Consider the following 16,452-nt stretch of genomic DNA (forward strand, 5'->3'; position numbering starts at 1 on the left):
AACTGCATTCTTGCTTTATCAACTGCTGCCACCTCACTGGATTACACCTGTTTAAATTCGGGTAAAACATGTGAACACTGCTTCTACTGAGTCCTGTAACAAAGTTCCTGAGCCCTGTAGCAAAGAACAAATTGCTGAATTCAGAAAATTAGCAGACTGCTCTGTCTATGGATTCAGCTCCTTGTACAAGTGGCCAGATTACTCCCTTGGAAAAAAACCTTGGATCCACTGCCAGAGCTGGGGAATGTGGTTTTTGTGTTGTATGTATGAAGTTAATGAAACCCAGTTTTCTTTCTTCTTTTGGAGGCTTATCAATAAACCTGTCAAGCTACTTTCCAGGAACTGCACAGCAGACCTTGCACAGCTACTATGATAGGAAAACAAGGTACTGTTAAATCCACAACCACCTGGCACACAGAATAAGAGACAAACTTTTGACAAGTATCACACTTAAGTAACATTTATTTTGTCAGCATAGATGGTCCAAGTTAAAAGTACTCATGCAGTCATGGGGCCTGGCAGCTGTCAACAACTTTTCCCCAGTTTGTGCTATATGTGAGCACTTCCACTGAAGTGAAAGTAAGGCAGAACCAAGATTTAGCAAGGTACAGGCACTTTGTTCCCAGTTGAAGCAGGGAAAAAAAAAGCCTACATCAGGTCCTGGTCCCCCCACCCCAAAAAAGCCTCATGTGTGTTAAACAAAATGTAAAAAATAAAAACCCCAAAATACAGAAAAACTCAGTGTTCCCTAACCATACACTACTAGTTTATGTCATCATATGTAAGACAAGAAGTATAAGAAACCATAAACCAAAGCTCACTATTGACAAGTGTTGGTTACTTGCAGTACGCGCAATGTGGGCAACACCAAGTGTTCACAGCAGTGCAGCAGGAGCCAGGCTCAGCAGTGCCAGCTGTGCCTGGTGGCTTGTCTAACTCCATAGCTAAACAACTGCTTGTATAAGACAGGAAAGGTACTTCAGATTCCACATATCTGGTTACATAAAACAGTGATGTACAAAAAACTCTCATACCAAACAATATTCTAAATAAATAGTTCATCTTCATGACTATATACAGAGCCTCCCTCACATCAGTTATCCAAGAAGGACATATCTGTGTCCATGGGTGCTGGGGCAAGTTCGCACAGGTAGAACAGCGTGGCCTCGCTCGCCTCTGCCTCCGTCAGTGGCTCCAGACGCACCAGTTTGCTCTGGGTGGGCTGCGGATCCAGGCTGCTCTCCAGGAGCTCATCCCCTTCCAGGGATTTTTCAACAGTGGAAAGAGTTTCAGCTGTGAAGCCCCCACTCTCAACAGCAGAGCCTGGGTTCCCATCGAGGAATGCAAGGAGTGGAAAAGCAGTGTAGTGTATCAGCTGCTTATCTGTGGGGAAAAAAAATTCCCAGAATATCAATTCATGTGCCTTTCTACATGCAGAAGGAAAAAAAAAATCCAACCCACAGTATTTATTTAAAGAATAATTATAAAAAAAGATAGGTGTTTGTGTTTTGAAAGAATTGTTACGTTCATGCATAACATTATTAGTGCAGATTCACCTGCAAAACATCAGTTTCTCTGCATCTAGTGCAGAGACAAAAATCCAAAAAGCAAATATACTAAGTATTGTGTTTTGGTTATTTATCAGCATAACATAAAATCAGATAAGGAGCAAATAACTGAGATGGCTTTTAGAGTAATGTTCAACTGTGGAAATGTTCAATAGATGACTACAACTAACCTGATCTGGGCTTAGTACCTTGCGTTTCCTGTGAAGCTGCTGGACCAGCGTTATTCTTGTTAGCTTCTTTTCCCTTTGTCTCCACCTGGGAACAAAAGCAAACTTTTAAAATACACTTTTCAACTTGTTCCAATGCCACTGGAGAACAGCTGAACGACTATGACAAATATTATTTCTTTATTTGTAATAAGATGCAGTGGCATAATCAGTATTACCCACACTAACATACCTTGGCTGAAAAAACATGAAATGGAAACACAGGCTACACAAAGCAAGAACCAAAACTAATGCTTTAAATGAACTGGACAAATTCAAAGCGCTACATCTTTGCTTCACTGCTTATTACTGGTTTCTCTTCCCACCAGAAATACAGATGAAACCATTCTGATAGAAGTGCATACCATGTTTGCAAATAAAAAAATCTCGGAGATACAAAAGTCAAGAGACTGGTATAATGTACAGGTAGTGCAAGTTTTAAAGGGCACTGCTAATTAATTCAGGTGCTTTTTACTTTGCTGTTTAAAGCCCAACAGGATGAACTCAGCTGCAGTCTTCCTATTCTCATGCAAGTCTTAAAAGCCAGAGCACAAAGTGCCATGATTCCAGTAAAGAGAACAGCAAAAGATGAGTGAATTTTGCATCTCTCACTAGTGCATATGTTGAGCAATGGATTTAAGACTTACTTTGGTATTAGTGATATGATCATGATCTGTGGGATTCATCTGCACAGAACTTGTAAAAAGCTGAATAAGACAAAAGACATCCAAGTTTTAGGTATCTCAGTGTTGCTATTAAAAATACAAGACCATTGCTTCTGTATGTGTGAGAAAAACCCCTGTACTTAGTCCACCCTCTATGAGGACTGAAGACTATGTGGAATTCCATGAACCCTGATCACAAAAGAAACAACTGTATGGCATCTAACATGGTTTGCTGCAGTCTTAAAACACCAATTTCTACTGACACTGCTGCATGGATAATTCTGTCTGCAAGATGGATGAAATTGCAAGTGACACCAAGCTGGAAGGAGCCATCAGTAAATGGAGAGCAGAGGTGCTTTTAAGAGGGATCTCAGTGAAGTGGGAGAGGGGCCAAGAGCACTCCAGCAGGTTCAGCAGCCACATGTCACCAGGACCCAGTAACCTCATGCACTGGGGCTCAGGTTAGGCTTAAGGAACAAATGGACAGGGAGCAGCACTTCAGAGGGGACATGTGAGTCATGGCAGACAACACCCTGCTACCAGCCAGCAACGTGGTCTTGCAACAGGGAGGAAGGTTCTTTTTAACCCCAGTTCATTGAGAAGACCAAAGATAATGTGCTGGGTTATTTCCGAGCAAGAGTATTAATTAATTGACTTGACATCCAAGTTCACATCACAACAAATATCAGCATTATTTCATTAAGAAAGCCACTGTTCAGTAAGAAACTTAAGCATTCACTTGAGCAGTGGTGTAGCTTTAAGACTTATACCAGTGCTCCAGAAACTCATAAAAATTTATAACTTTGCTTTGTAAAGGGAAGGAAAAAAAGATCATTTGTGATTTAAATCCATATTAAACAGTAACAATACACACAAATGTTTCCTATAGCCTATTATGAAAATACTTAATTTTAAGTCAAAATTACATCAACCAGGAGATCTGGATCTATGCTGAACTGTCGTCCTGACAACATAGCCTGGAAGTCCTCTAAACTGCAGTCGATACTGTCCAGATAATCCAGAAGTTCAACTCTAGAAAGCAAACAGTATTTTATTGCTGTATCCCTTAATAAAGTAAGAGAAATCCTTAAGTAAGCTTTACACAGATGTACTACATGCATCTAAAAATCTTTACCAGACCTAGAATGAACTAAGTCTTTCACAAGAAATGACCTCTGGAAAAATGAAGACTTTTAGCCTCTTTAGAAGAGAACCCAAGTCAGGAGACAGGTGCTCTGGAATAGGTATCACAGAAATCATGTCAACATAACATGACATATTAGCAGAGATGTCAACATATTACATGACATTGGCAGAGATGCAATTGCTGCATAGCCCTAATGGGTCTAATCCACCTGCAGGAATGACAAAAATAAATCCTGATGATTTCAACAATCTCCACAACATTACACTGCCAGATTAAACATCTCAACTCACTCACTTAACAATTAAAATCAGAGGTCGCATCTTAAAATACTTAAAATAGAAGAATCTTCAGAAACTGGCTGGAATATCAGTAGCCTGTAAGTCTAAAGTTCTCAGAAGAAACTGCTTTTCAGTTCTTTTTACTTCAGTCAAATAATCAGTTCTAATACTAGAAAAAACCAAAAGACCAGACTACTTACTTTCCAAGAAGATTTATATTCTGTGAAATTACTCCATTTTCATTGAGTATGGAATCCATCACAGAGACTGGGTCTTCTGCAGTTAAAGTTGACTGGTTATTCAGCTGTACAGCACTTGACATGAGTGGGCTTGTGCTGTCACTGACATGGCTGGCTGGATCATTACCTGGGACAGCAACTGATTCAGTGTTTTTATCCCCTTGAATTACAGGGGCATATTCATCTTCATTATCATCTTCCACAATTACAATATCAGGAGAATGGTAGCTACAGCTACAGCTGTAATGTGAGATAAATTAATTACAGCATTTCATACACATTTAAATGGGTATTATTCCACAGGTTTAGTTACCTCTCACTTTAGTCAAGCTACTATCAGGAAATAAACTTTTCTACTGCTTTTTAATACTAAACACGAGATAGATGAATAGATGAAATATCTATCTTCCATTGATACAGTTCTGTAATGATCAATACAATTAATGCAGCTCAGTTAGGAGACACTCTTGTGCCACACTACAGTAACCAACTGCTAAAGAGCTATAGGAACACTGACACTTTTGTCATTAGAACCACTATAAGCTTGCATATAAATGTGAAGTATGTACCAAATCATACAAGGCCACCAAGACAGACAAGACAGTATATATTTTGCCTATTTCCTGTTGAACAGCATCAACTCTGGAGCACCCACAACAAAGCATCCCAGTCAACAGGTTTGTAGTTAACCTTATTATGCATACCAGGAACAAAACCTGAAAACCAAGAGCGAGCCTCAAATGATTTGCTTTCATGCCTATTCTGGTTCTTAACCCTTAAGAAGCTGTTAGTTGTGCTGCCTCTCTATCACAGCCTTTTTTTCATGAAGCTTTTCTATCAGAGAATGCATTCTCAGGCATCAGCTGAGCAAGAACAATGGTGCCAATTCAAGTATAAGCTACAAATATTAGGGTTTTTTCCTTGAGGCATAATACAGGCCCTATCAGTCCAATGCTACTCAAGAAGAGAGTTGCATCTAAATCCTTGAACAGAGTTTCAATTTGCTTGTGGCTGAAAGGAGAACTTCTGTAGCACTGGAGTACAGACAGGAAGGAACACAATTACAAAAAACAACTGGACTGTAAAAAACCCAGAACCCTGAAATTAACTGGCTTAATGCAAGGACCACACCAAAACCTGACATACACCACATGTAAATTTTTCTCCACAAAAACCTGGAAAAACAAGGGAAGTCATTCCTATCTGTATACACAACCAAAAAGTAAAGAAGACTTCTCTTACTCTAGCTTTAGTATATTTAACAATTATGCAATAATACAGATTGCTTTCACCAGTTTCTATACTCCTGATATTAAAACTCCAACAGCCAATTAACTATTTTAGAACAAATCCAGAGGTCAATAAGTCAAAAGCTAGTGTGAATTCACAGATGAAGTTTCTGTATGTGCAGGAGTGCTGAATAATTCTAACCACTTCACTAAAAAAAATATCTAAGACATCTGAATTAGTGCATGTTATACAACACTGAAAGTCATTTATCAACACAAACATGTTGAGACTTCTTACTTGGAAGAATCTGAAGTGGTATCTTCACTTGTTTCTGGTGTAACAGGAAGATTTTCTTCATCAGCCATGGGATGCTCTTCCTCACCCACATCCTCAGTGACATCATAAATCACAATGTCATCTGAAATCTGTTCCCGTTGTTTTAAGCCCTCATTTCTGTTGAGAGGTACCTGAGAATTATTTTTAAAATAGTCAGGGCAGAGGAACAATGAGCTTCAGCATTTTGACAGTTATCACTGTATATTAAAATGCTTCACATCTAATGAAGTCTAAGAGCTTTTCTACACCTTGGAGATTACAAGCTGTTTGTATAGATCTATGTTTAATAGAAAAAAGCTATACAAGTAAATAAACATGCTGGAGAATAACAGCTACAGGAAAAAGAATTGGTAAATACTACAGGAGTAGAAATAAAATTATACTAGCAGTGTCAGATATTAGAACTAAAAATATTAAAACAGTGACTGCTGTTTTAAACAGTACTTTGTTATAAAGCTAATTCTAGTGCCACCCTACAGAACTTGTTTTAACAATTTCCTCACCAATTACTATTTGGACAGCTGAAAACAACTTTCAGTGGTGTGACTCATTCAAATGTAACAGGAACATGACATGATTTTGCTGGGCTGGATACTGCCTTGCAGAGCAGCACACTGGGCCCTTGTCCCTGTATGGGGCCAGGGATGCCACATTCCCGAGATAACAATGCAACATTATACGTGCTATTTCTAATAGCACCACTCTTAAAAGCAAACTGCTTTCAGCACCATCATGTATTTAATACAGAGATAACTGGTTTATACATGCTTATGTTGGAAAGTGAATGGTGATTATCAACCCCTTCAGATTCTGAAAGTAAACAACAAGGCCTATCACCTGTACAAGGTGACAGCTCTCAGTACACAGCTGTGTTATAGTCTCCATATGACAATGAATTTGATCCATGTGCCCACCTGCATTCCATCCAAACAGAGAGTACCCATAATAGAAAACTTACATGGTGGCTACTGTCAGCTGGTTCTTTCACAATTTTCTGAAATACATTCGACTTTGTAGGTCCATTAGTGTTCAGAAGTAGAGGCCTACATCAGAAAGAGCAAAGTAAGACGACCATTTCAAACCCACCTCTTTGGTAATTAGTCAACAAGGCTTGTCAGTTTATCAAGTGGACAGAAAGTGTCCAAGACCATATTTACCTTTTACGTTTTAGGCTCACTAGTTGGTTGTTCTGCACCAAGGTAACAATGAATTGTACAATCTGTAAGGGAGAGAACACTACTGTTGGTTGCTTTACTTTGTAACTGTTTCTCATAAGTACCAAGGCATCTTATAGCAAAAGACACCAGTAATAAAACCTATACATAAACAGCAAAACACTTTGTTTGCATAATAACTTTTATACAAAGCTGTTCAGAAAACCTAAAAATCAAGGTATAAACCAGTGCTGATAATCCCTAAATAGTTACTCAATTGTTAAAGACTTTTCACATAGCAGGTGATAACAGCCAGCTTTTATACAACATCATACAAGACACAGAAAGACATGCAGCAACTCAAATGATTAAAAGAATTCTAATTAGCAATGACAAAAGGCATATAGGGATGTGGACCATATACATGACCTGAATCTGTAAATACTGGTTCTGGTGAAAGATGTTTTTGACAGATTCAGAAAAAAAAATTACATGTACAATTAACAGTATTCATCAGCTGTCATTCCTTCTGAATGTTAGCCTTCCTTCTCTTATGCTTTAAATCTAAGGCTTTAAAGATGTATCTGGCTTGAAGAAACTGGGAAAAAAGTCACTAAGTCTCTGCTACAAGGCTACTTGCAGTGATGCCGTGATATGTTAAAAAATAGATCTATAAGCTCTACACATTTATATCAGTTTTAGCTGATCATAAATCTAACTGTTAAATAATCTAAGTTAACATATTATCAATAGGTTCCACTCAATTATTTATTCCTCTGGTAACTAGGAATATACAGTCAACAGGTCAGTTAAGTGGGGCAGTAGTGAACTTCCAATACAAAATCTTGAAATTCTTGCAGTGAGCAAGTTACTCCCAAGCAGCTGACAGAGAATTAGACATCTGATTCCCAAAGTAATAAAAAAATGGATGGACCATATTAAGGTTAATGTAATAACAGATGTAGGATGTTCTTGAGCCTCTTTCTTTGAAAATGTTCACAAGACTTTGTCCTTATTTTCTGCTTATGCAATAAAATACCCTGAATGTTTTTATTAGTAGGGTTTGTTCATCAGATCCCACCCTGCTGTTTTTTCTATTAAAGAGAGATCTGACATTATAAAAAGCTGAGTGAGGGCAAAGCCAGATAACATGGCAAAGCATTCCTGCTTCAGAAGCACTCACTCAAGCACACAGAACACTTGAATGAAGCCTTACCTTTCGAATAACTTGCTGCTGTTGCAAGTGTTTTGTTCTCAGTTCTGACACTTCCCTCCAAAGGGATTCATTCTCTCTGTTTAAAAATGATGATTTAAAAGTCACACTAAAACTAGTATTTAATTATTGTTAAAGATCAGTTGGCTTCATTAAAACACTTTCAAATGTGTTTCTAGATTGGGGGTTGGAGTGGGAGTGTCACACAGGCACCAAGCAGCCTTGGAAAGTAACTGTGAAACAAAGACCCAAACACAACAAATTCTGCTTTAAAGGAAAAAAAAAACCCAAAATTCCCAAATTTGGCAATAATCATTGCCCATACATTCAGCATTTAAATATTAACCATCAGCATTTAACAGTTACCTCCATTAGCTGCAGTAAACAGGCATGTTAGGTGATCAAAATAACAGGAGCATGTCAGAGGTAGCAGTTTTCACAAACCACTGTTTTGAGAAACCTTGGTTCTTCCAGTACTCACAGGACTCCAATTACTGAGACAGTGTAAAAACTGCCCTTTTTGCTTCCACAGTGTATGCCATGTTAAGAGGTAGATAATGAGTACCAAAAGCTTCAGTGAATATGGGTAGACGACATACCACCCTCCTCTCTTTTGTAGTTTAATTTTCAACACAAAGAAGCAAACTGCACTGGTATATGGGGTTTTAGGAAACCTTAAACTAAGTTTTCAGAAACAGCAGCTCATATGCAGTGTGATGAAGGGTACTACTCGCTCCTCAAAGTGCTCCTATGTCCAACATACAATTTAAGAGTACAGTTCCATCACAAAATTAACAGCAGAAGTGAGGGACTCTGAACTTTCTCAGCTTTTTCACTAGCTTTCTCAACATGTTTTGTAGGACCAGGTCTTCTGATTTAGCTCCAGTTTCTACTTCATTCACTTTAAACTGATGAGATGTCAAAGATTAACCCCTATGTTCTCATCTCTACTAACTGTCAGTTAATTAGCAGCTGGCTGTCATTTCGGTCAAAGCCAGCCCAGCTCTGGGCAGCAGTTTGGACCTGATGGCTTCTGAGGTTCCTTTCAACCCAAATTCATCCAGGATTTCAAAAGGGCAAATATAATTTTTACTCTAGACTGGCCAGATTCTAACAAAGACTATGCCCTAAGCAAAAGAAGTTTGCCGCTAAATATTCTACCACTCAAGTCACTAGAACTGAAGTCTAGAAATGAGAGAATTTACTTCTTAAAACCTGAACTAATTGGTGATCTCTGCCACAGAGGTACACCGTCATGAAACCATCTTCTAGAAGAAGAAATAGAAACTACTCTAATAGAGTTTCTACTGAGATGATGAGACTTACAGTGCATGACCTCATGCTTATGTATCTAGTCTGTATCTACATATTCTAAAGGATTAAGTAATTTGTGACACATATCTCACTGTTGAGAATAAATCATAATTTCTAAGCAGGCAGTAATGAAATTCTACAAAAACTCTATTTACATTTGGATTTTCAATTCTGTTTCTTTGTCAATAAGCTAACTAATGAATTTCCAAATCAGATTTTCTAAACACTTTTTCATGGGTATTAACACTTCCACAATTTTTAACAGTGAGGCATAAGGACAAAAACAACAAGAAAATAAAAACAATGAGCATAGACATCAATTGTCCTACAAAAGTATTATATGCAAGCTGCACAAACCAAACTCTGCCTCAAAACAAATACAGTAGCTATTTCAAACTTGAAGACAAAAACCGCATACTTTATACTAAGAACTGATTTAAATATTCAGATTCAGCATCTATATGGAACTATTATTAAAGGTGTTATCTAATTGCCTACTACTTGACAGGTCTGCAAACACCAACATTGCCTGTAACTTTTAATAATATCAAAAAGTTCAATTTTAAAGCAATTTTTCTATGGAAGTTTATGTTCCTAAAGCAATAACTGAAATGAGGCAACCAGAAATCAAGAGACACCTAGAAATATGTCTTTGTCCAATATCTAGTATCACAATTACTCAGCATCAAGGATCAGATACTGATGAAGCAACTTACCTCTTCAAAAGAGACAACTGGGATTCAATAGTCGTTTGCTTAATTTGCACCTTTTGAGCACTGCATATTATTTTAGAGAGATCTTCCTGACGGATCTTGTTTTCTTCAGGTCTCGAAGAAGAAACCTTTAAAAGATTAGAATCCAGAAACAACACTTCCCTTAACTCATGCTAAATTATTATTCTCTTTTGGTGATGAAGTATATTTTCTTACTAATGTTAACAAAATATACACTTAATTTAATAATAAACCAAGCATCCAAAAAAAAAACCCCAAACCAGAAACACAGCTGTTACCACATTAGCTTTAGTTGTTACAAATATTTGTGTACACTCCTGACTCTTCAGGCATTTTCCCAAGTGCTCTACTTCATCATAACTGCATCACAATAACCTGGTGATAACCAGTACATCAATCACCCTGTGCTGGTTTTGGCTGGCATGGGGTAATTTTCTTCATAGCAGCAAACACGGGGCTCTGTTTTGGACTTGTGCAGTTGTGCTGCAGTGCTGGCAATACAGAGATGTTTTTGTTAGTGCTGAGCTATGCTTATACATGGAGTCAAGGGCTCTTCTGCTTCTCACCTCACTCCACCAGCCAGTTGGCTGGGGCTGCACAAAAAATTGAGAGGGCACACACACAGCTGGGAGAGTTATCCCCACCTCACCAAAGGAGCATTCCCTACCATATGGTGTCATGCTTAGCACCTAAAACTGAGGAAAAGAAGAAGGAAGTGGAAGGGATGTTCAGAATGATGGCATTTGTCTTCCCAAGTCACCATTACACGTGATGGGGCCCTGCTTTCCTGGGGATGGCTGAACACCTGCCTTCCCATGGGGAGTAGTAAATGAATTCCCAGTTTGGCTTTGCTTGTGTGTGTGTAGTTTTTGCTTTATTTATTAAACTGCCTTCATCTCCACCCATGAGTCTTCTCACTTTTACTCTCCCAATTCACTTCCACATCCTGACATGGGGGTAGTGAGCAAGTAGCTGTGTGGGGCTGAGTTGTTGTCTGGAGTTAACCATGACATCCAGTTTCATTTGCCATATTTCTATTTGCTATCTATATGCACTTGACTCAGTAACAGCAGAGCACATTTCAGAAGCATAATTAATGTGTTTATATGTTTGCCCCATTCTCTTGGGTGTACAAGTCTAATGCTTACAGTAGCTTTATTCTGAAACAAGCTACATAAACAAGTAGTTTCTTACATTGATGATGGTAAAGTCAAAGTACGCTCTGCACTTCTAATACTCATTTGCAAATTGTCATATTACATAACTCACACTTTTTTGCCACCTGTTAAAACTTTACTACAATGACAGCAAAGTAGATAAAAAGAGCCTTGTCAAATCCCCCAAAATATCTTTACAAGCTCAAGATATAAATGAAAGCAGGGAAGTTTGTTTCCATAAAGTCTGAACTTATTTGCACTCACAATCCTGCATTAAAATCTGACATGAACTTGGCTATTTATCAATACTGAACAGTACAGGTTTTCCACACACTGGATTTTCACTAACCTTCCTTTTAATGTGTTCCAGCAAGTCCTCCCGGCCCTGCCTAAAATATGCATGCCGAAACTCTACTGGACCGTCTCGCTCCAGTTTGACAATTCCAGAATCAACATGGACAACTTTACGGAAGCCATCTTAAAAAAAAAACAAAAGAAAAATCTCAAAACCCACATTAAGAAATTCAAAATATGCTGTCCCCACTATCTTGTTATCAATTTTGAGAATAAGCAGTATCCTAGTTGTAGAGAACATAAAGCACCTGCTCAAAGGAAATGATAACTTAACTTTTGTGTACAGGATTTAGAACTGTGCTAGAATGCAAAACTCCAGGAACTTACACATGTTTAACTGTCTGACAAAGCTTGCCATGTTGTTATGCTTGAAGTACTTGGGAAGAATCTCTTTTGCAAATCTCTGTTCATCCAACACCAAGAAACTCTTTCCATTCTAAAATGAGAGAGACACATTAAGCCACTTAAAAACCATAGCAGAAAACACACTGGGCTTTTAGAATTAATCACCAGATTGGAATGTTTCCTTTGTGCACGCAGTACATTACTGATCTGCTTGCCTACAATTTTCCAAAACAAAAAGGGTACAAACCTTGCAGTTGCAAAGCAACTGAGTACTATCAATTTACATCATTACCTGTATCTGAAGGCAAACATCTCTACTGTTACACACTGCTTGAAGATATGAAATAATCGTTTACCAGCAATGATCACAGTTTCACTACAGGACAATACTCTCAATTTTGAATGCAGTTTTGAAGCCCTGGTAAGGAATCTTAACAAAGAACCTGAGCAAGGAAAAAATACCAACAACCAGCTGACAGTCCCATCTGCTTTTCAGTGTAAAACCATGATTGGTTTGATAGGATCTGTAGAGCAGATGAAGCTGTCAAAGAGGTGAGGGTGTCCACTGGGTTATGGAGTTACCAAAAAGGTAGTCACCTAAAGCAAGATTCCCCTTCTGGAATGCCAGTTGTGAGGGAAGACTGATCTTTTATTTAATCCACAGGCTTTAACTAAAATAGAAGGATCAGATCTTTGTTCTTCAATGACTGCACTCCATTTAAACTACAGGACAAGTAAATGGCAGAATGCAAATTACCTACTTCAAAATGGTCTAGGTTTTGTCTACACATCCACAATACTCTCACTCTGTAGTTAATAAAAAGTCTTATCTTTAACAAATGTCAACACTTTTCCTGCATCTTCTTAAGAGGCCTTTTTAGTTTAGTGAGTCACTTCTATTATCCTCAAATGCCAGCAGCTCTGTGATCCCAAGAAGCTTAAAGAACCAGATGTAAGACCATATGAAGGTCCTTGTCCTTGTTTCAGCTAGGATAGAATTAATTTTTTTCTTAGTAGCTGGTAGAGTGCTGAGTTTTGGATTCAGTGAGAGAATAATGTTGATAGTACGGTGAAGTTTTAGTTGTTGCTGAGCAGTGCTTACCCTAAGTCAAGGTCTTTCCAGCTTCCCAAGCACTGCCAGCAAGCAGGCACACATGAAGCTGGGAGGGTGCATGGCCAGGGCAGCTGACCCAAACTAGGCAAAGGGATATTCCATACCAGAGAACATCATGCCCAATATATAAACTGGGGAGTTATCCAGCAGGAGGGCCAACTGCTGTTCTCGGATGGGCTGGGTACTGGCCTGCAGGTGGTCAGCAACTGTATTGGGCATTTGTTTCTCTTGTGTTTTCTTTCTGTTTTATTACTGTTATCACATACTTTACTTTATTTCAGTGTTAAATGGTTATCTCAACCCACGAGTTTTACTTTCTCTACCAGGGGGTGGGGAAGTGAGCAAGTGGCTGAGCTGTACTTAGTTACCAGTGGGGTTAAACCCCAACAGCTTGTTCCAGCAAATCAGCAGGGAGCATCAGAAACAGGATGTTACAAATGGCTCTCCACTGGATGACTTAGGCCTTAACACTGAGAGGAAGGTAGGGAGATTAAAACTTCCCCTAATGCCTACCTACCGCCTGCTGAGAACCAATCAGTGGAAGAAAAAGGGGAAGCAAAAGAAATGCAAGAACAGACTATTTTAGCCAATGCTGTGTGTTAAATTCAAAAACTGAAGGTGCTGAACCAAGTGGCACTACCGTGACCTGTGACACCAAGAGACAACTTCCATGTGATGCCTCACTTTATCAGCACCTTGACATTGTCCAGGCCTAGCACATGAAAAATGTGGGAAACACATCCACAAGCTCTTGTTGCCCTGACAGTCATTTACAGCAAAGCTGCACAGACATTAAGCCTGTAAGCTTCACTACACAGCTAAATACGATTGTCAACTCCTAGTGCCAATGATTCCAGCACACAGCAGTATTCCAAGTGCTTCATTCGGTACTCCTCACCCATATCACAAGCAATCCCAATACCTCCTCACACAGGAACTGCTGGTTGTTAACAGTATCAACTGTGATGGGTGAACCTTCCCCTCTAGAAACAGCTTTGCAGAATCTCAATTATTTTTACTGTTTTTAATTTAAAAAAAAACACAAGGATACCTACACATGTATTGGTACATTTACTTTAAATAAACATTAAAATAGATTTGAAAATACTCCATTAAAGGCATAAGGCAGCAAAACAAGCATTTTTAATGTAGACAATATCAATCTTCATAAAGCCTTTAGTATCTTTCTTCCAAAAAAAAAAACAAACCCCAAAAATCACAAAAAAATCCCATCCTAAAACAAAACAAAATTAAAAAAAAAAAAAAAGAAGAAAAGCTGCCATAATCTCCTGAGGCCTCCTGCTTCACTCCTTGGGAAGTCTTGGCTGAAGGTATTGGTAAATCATTTTCGGTAAAATATTTAAGACATTTCATTATTTCTAGATCATTTAAAATAAGAAGCTCTCTATTGAGTTTAACTCAATACCACTTGAAGATATTGATACGATTTGAGAACAAGATTTTATTGAAAACAGCATAATAGGGAAAAAAATGAAGCACTTATTATTAAAATATGTGTTTAGAACTGTCAATGATGCTCACAGGATCAACTTGCCAGCCCTTCATTGCCCTGTGAGAAAACTGGCGCCCAATTCGACTTCCCCCGTGGCCCATCCCCTTCCCGCCACCCCAGCAGGTGGACACCGAGCCCGGGAAGCCCCCGGCCATACCACACGTGGCCGCCCCCCAGAGCCCCTGCGGGATCCGGCCCCGCGGGCAGCACACAGGAAACAGCACCGGGCCTGAGCACGCCGCTCTTCCCATCCTCCGGAGCTCTGCCGCAGCCCCGGCTAACAGAGGGCGAGCCCCGTTCCCGCGGTGGGAAATTTCGCAGATCCACGTTCCCCACACGCCGGCTCCTTAACCGCACGGCAAAATCCTCCGGCTCCCGGGCCCCTTCCCACCCCCACGGGCGCCCGAACCTGCTCAGTCAGAGCCGCCAGACAGACACCCCCACCCTCCGCAGCTGTGCTGGGGACGCGCCCCCAGGGCGGGCACCGCAGCTCCTACTCCACAGTTAAAAAACAAGGGAGAGGCTGAGGGCTGAGGCGAGCCGGCCTCTGCCGAGCAGCTCAGCTCAGCTCGCCGGCCCAGCCCGGCCCGAGCTCAACCAAGCCATGTGGCCGTGCCCTGATTTTCCGTCCTCCCCACGGGCACACCGAGGCCCCAGCAGGCCCCGATGCCCGGCGGAGCGAAGCGCAGGGTGATGGCGGGGGCTCCGCCACACGCGGACGGGGGGGGGGGGTGGGGCGGCCGACCTGGCTCCAGGTGATGAGCTGGTTGCTGGGAGTCTCGCCCAGCAGGGCCCACAGCTTGCTGAGGAAGGCCGGGACCCCCGGGCTGGCGAAGGGAGGCGACGGCTGCTGGGGAGGCTGCGGGGGCGGCGGTGCCGGCGGCTGCTGCTGCTGTTGCTGCTTCATTGTCGCTCGGGAGCCTCCGGGGCCTCTGTCCGGCAGGGAGCACAAGCAGACCGGCCTAGCCCCGCCCCTCGCCCCCACCCCGCATGCGCGGCGGCCCCGCAGCTCGCGCGCGTGCCGGCCCCGCCCCTTCCCCCTGCGCCTTACATAACGTCCCCACGTGTGCCGCCCTCACGTGTCACAACAGCGCCGGCACGGGGGGAACGGGGCCAATAGCGGCGCGCCTCGCGGCGGGGGGGCGGGGCGGCGGCGCGCGGGCGCACGTTCCCGGCGGGGCAGCGGCGCGTGGCGAGGGGCGGGCGGCTGAGGAGGCGGGCGGTGAGTGGCAGCGGTCCCGGTCCGGCTCCCGGGGAACGGCGGGCGAGTGCCCCAAGCGGGCCTTGTAAGGCCTTATCCCAGCCTGGCGTTTCCGAACCGCCTGGGAGAAAGGTGAAGAGTAGCTAGTCAGCTCTAAAACATGAGTACACAGGCCTATGCACAACAGGAACGTGCAAACCAACTCTCCCCAAAAGCATCTCAGGCAGGCCCTAAGCAGACCCCTCTGCAAGGCAACTTGTGTTTAGACTTCAGACTTATCAGCTGCTGAAACTGAGAAAAGAAACTGGGTATCTTCAAGGAAAACAGACTAATGAATGATGAAATACACTAATTTTTTTTTTATACACTACCAAGTATTTTGCAAAACTTAATCACATAATAACTGTAGATAGTTTTTAAGAAGTTGTTCTATTGAACTAAAATTAGTATTTTCACAACAAACCTTCATTGACTGGTAGTGTTACTAATATTTTTGTGGAAATTTCTCAAAAAATTCTCAGAGAATCTCGGTGAGTTTTATCTGCTTCAGCTTACAATGAAAACGAAGCACAATGGCAAAGGGAAGATAACAGAACCTTTAGCAGGGTAGGTGGCAAGAAAATGAAGTTCAATATTTCTGTTTCAAGCTGTGTATCACACAGCTTCCCTTTTGTCATCATTAAC

The 16,452-nt window shown here is 41.0% G+C and overlaps 1 protein-coding gene across 4 annotated transcripts; it reads right to left on the reverse strand.

Annotated features, from left to right (window-relative positions):
• Nucleotides 1-444: 444 nt before the first annotated feature.
• HSF2 (heat shock transcription factor 2) lies at nucleotides 445-15,533 on the reverse strand. Of its 4 annotated transcripts, none has more exons than XM_036380930.2 (13): nucleotides 15,313-15,533; nucleotides 11,923-12,031; nucleotides 11,591-11,718; nucleotides 10,067-10,191; nucleotides 8,040-8,115; nucleotides 6,827-6,888; nucleotides 6,628-6,712; nucleotides 5,631-5,800; nucleotides 4,065-4,343; nucleotides 3,366-3,471; nucleotides 2,422-2,481; nucleotides 1,757-1,823; nucleotides 445-1,383 (listed from the first exon to the last, which is right to left on the reverse strand). In XM_036380930.2, the coding sequence occupies exons 1-13, from the start codon at nucleotides 15,472-15,474 to the stop codon at nucleotides 1,094-1,096; spliced, it is 1,719 nt and encodes a 572-aa protein (XP_036236823.1). In that variant the 5' UTR covers nucleotides 15,475-15,533; the 3' UTR covers nucleotides 445-1,093. The 4 variants fall into 4 exon arrangements, with proteins under 4 accessions (XP_036236823.1, XP_036236822.1, XP_036236825.1 ...); XM_036380929.2 differs by having other exon boundaries at nucleotides 1,739-1,823; XM_036380932.2 differs by lacking the exon at nucleotides 2,422-2,481.
• Nucleotides 15,534-16,452: the final 919 nt, after the last annotated feature.

Source organism: Molothrus ater, chromosome 3 (genome assembly GCF_012460135.2).
Source record: "Molothrus ater isolate BHLD 08-10-18 breed brown headed cowbird chromosome 3, BPBGC_Mater_1.1, whole genome shotgun sequence".
In the NCBI taxonomy this organism is placed as follows: Eukaryota; Metazoa; Chordata; class Aves; order Passeriformes; family Icteridae; genus Molothrus; species Molothrus ater.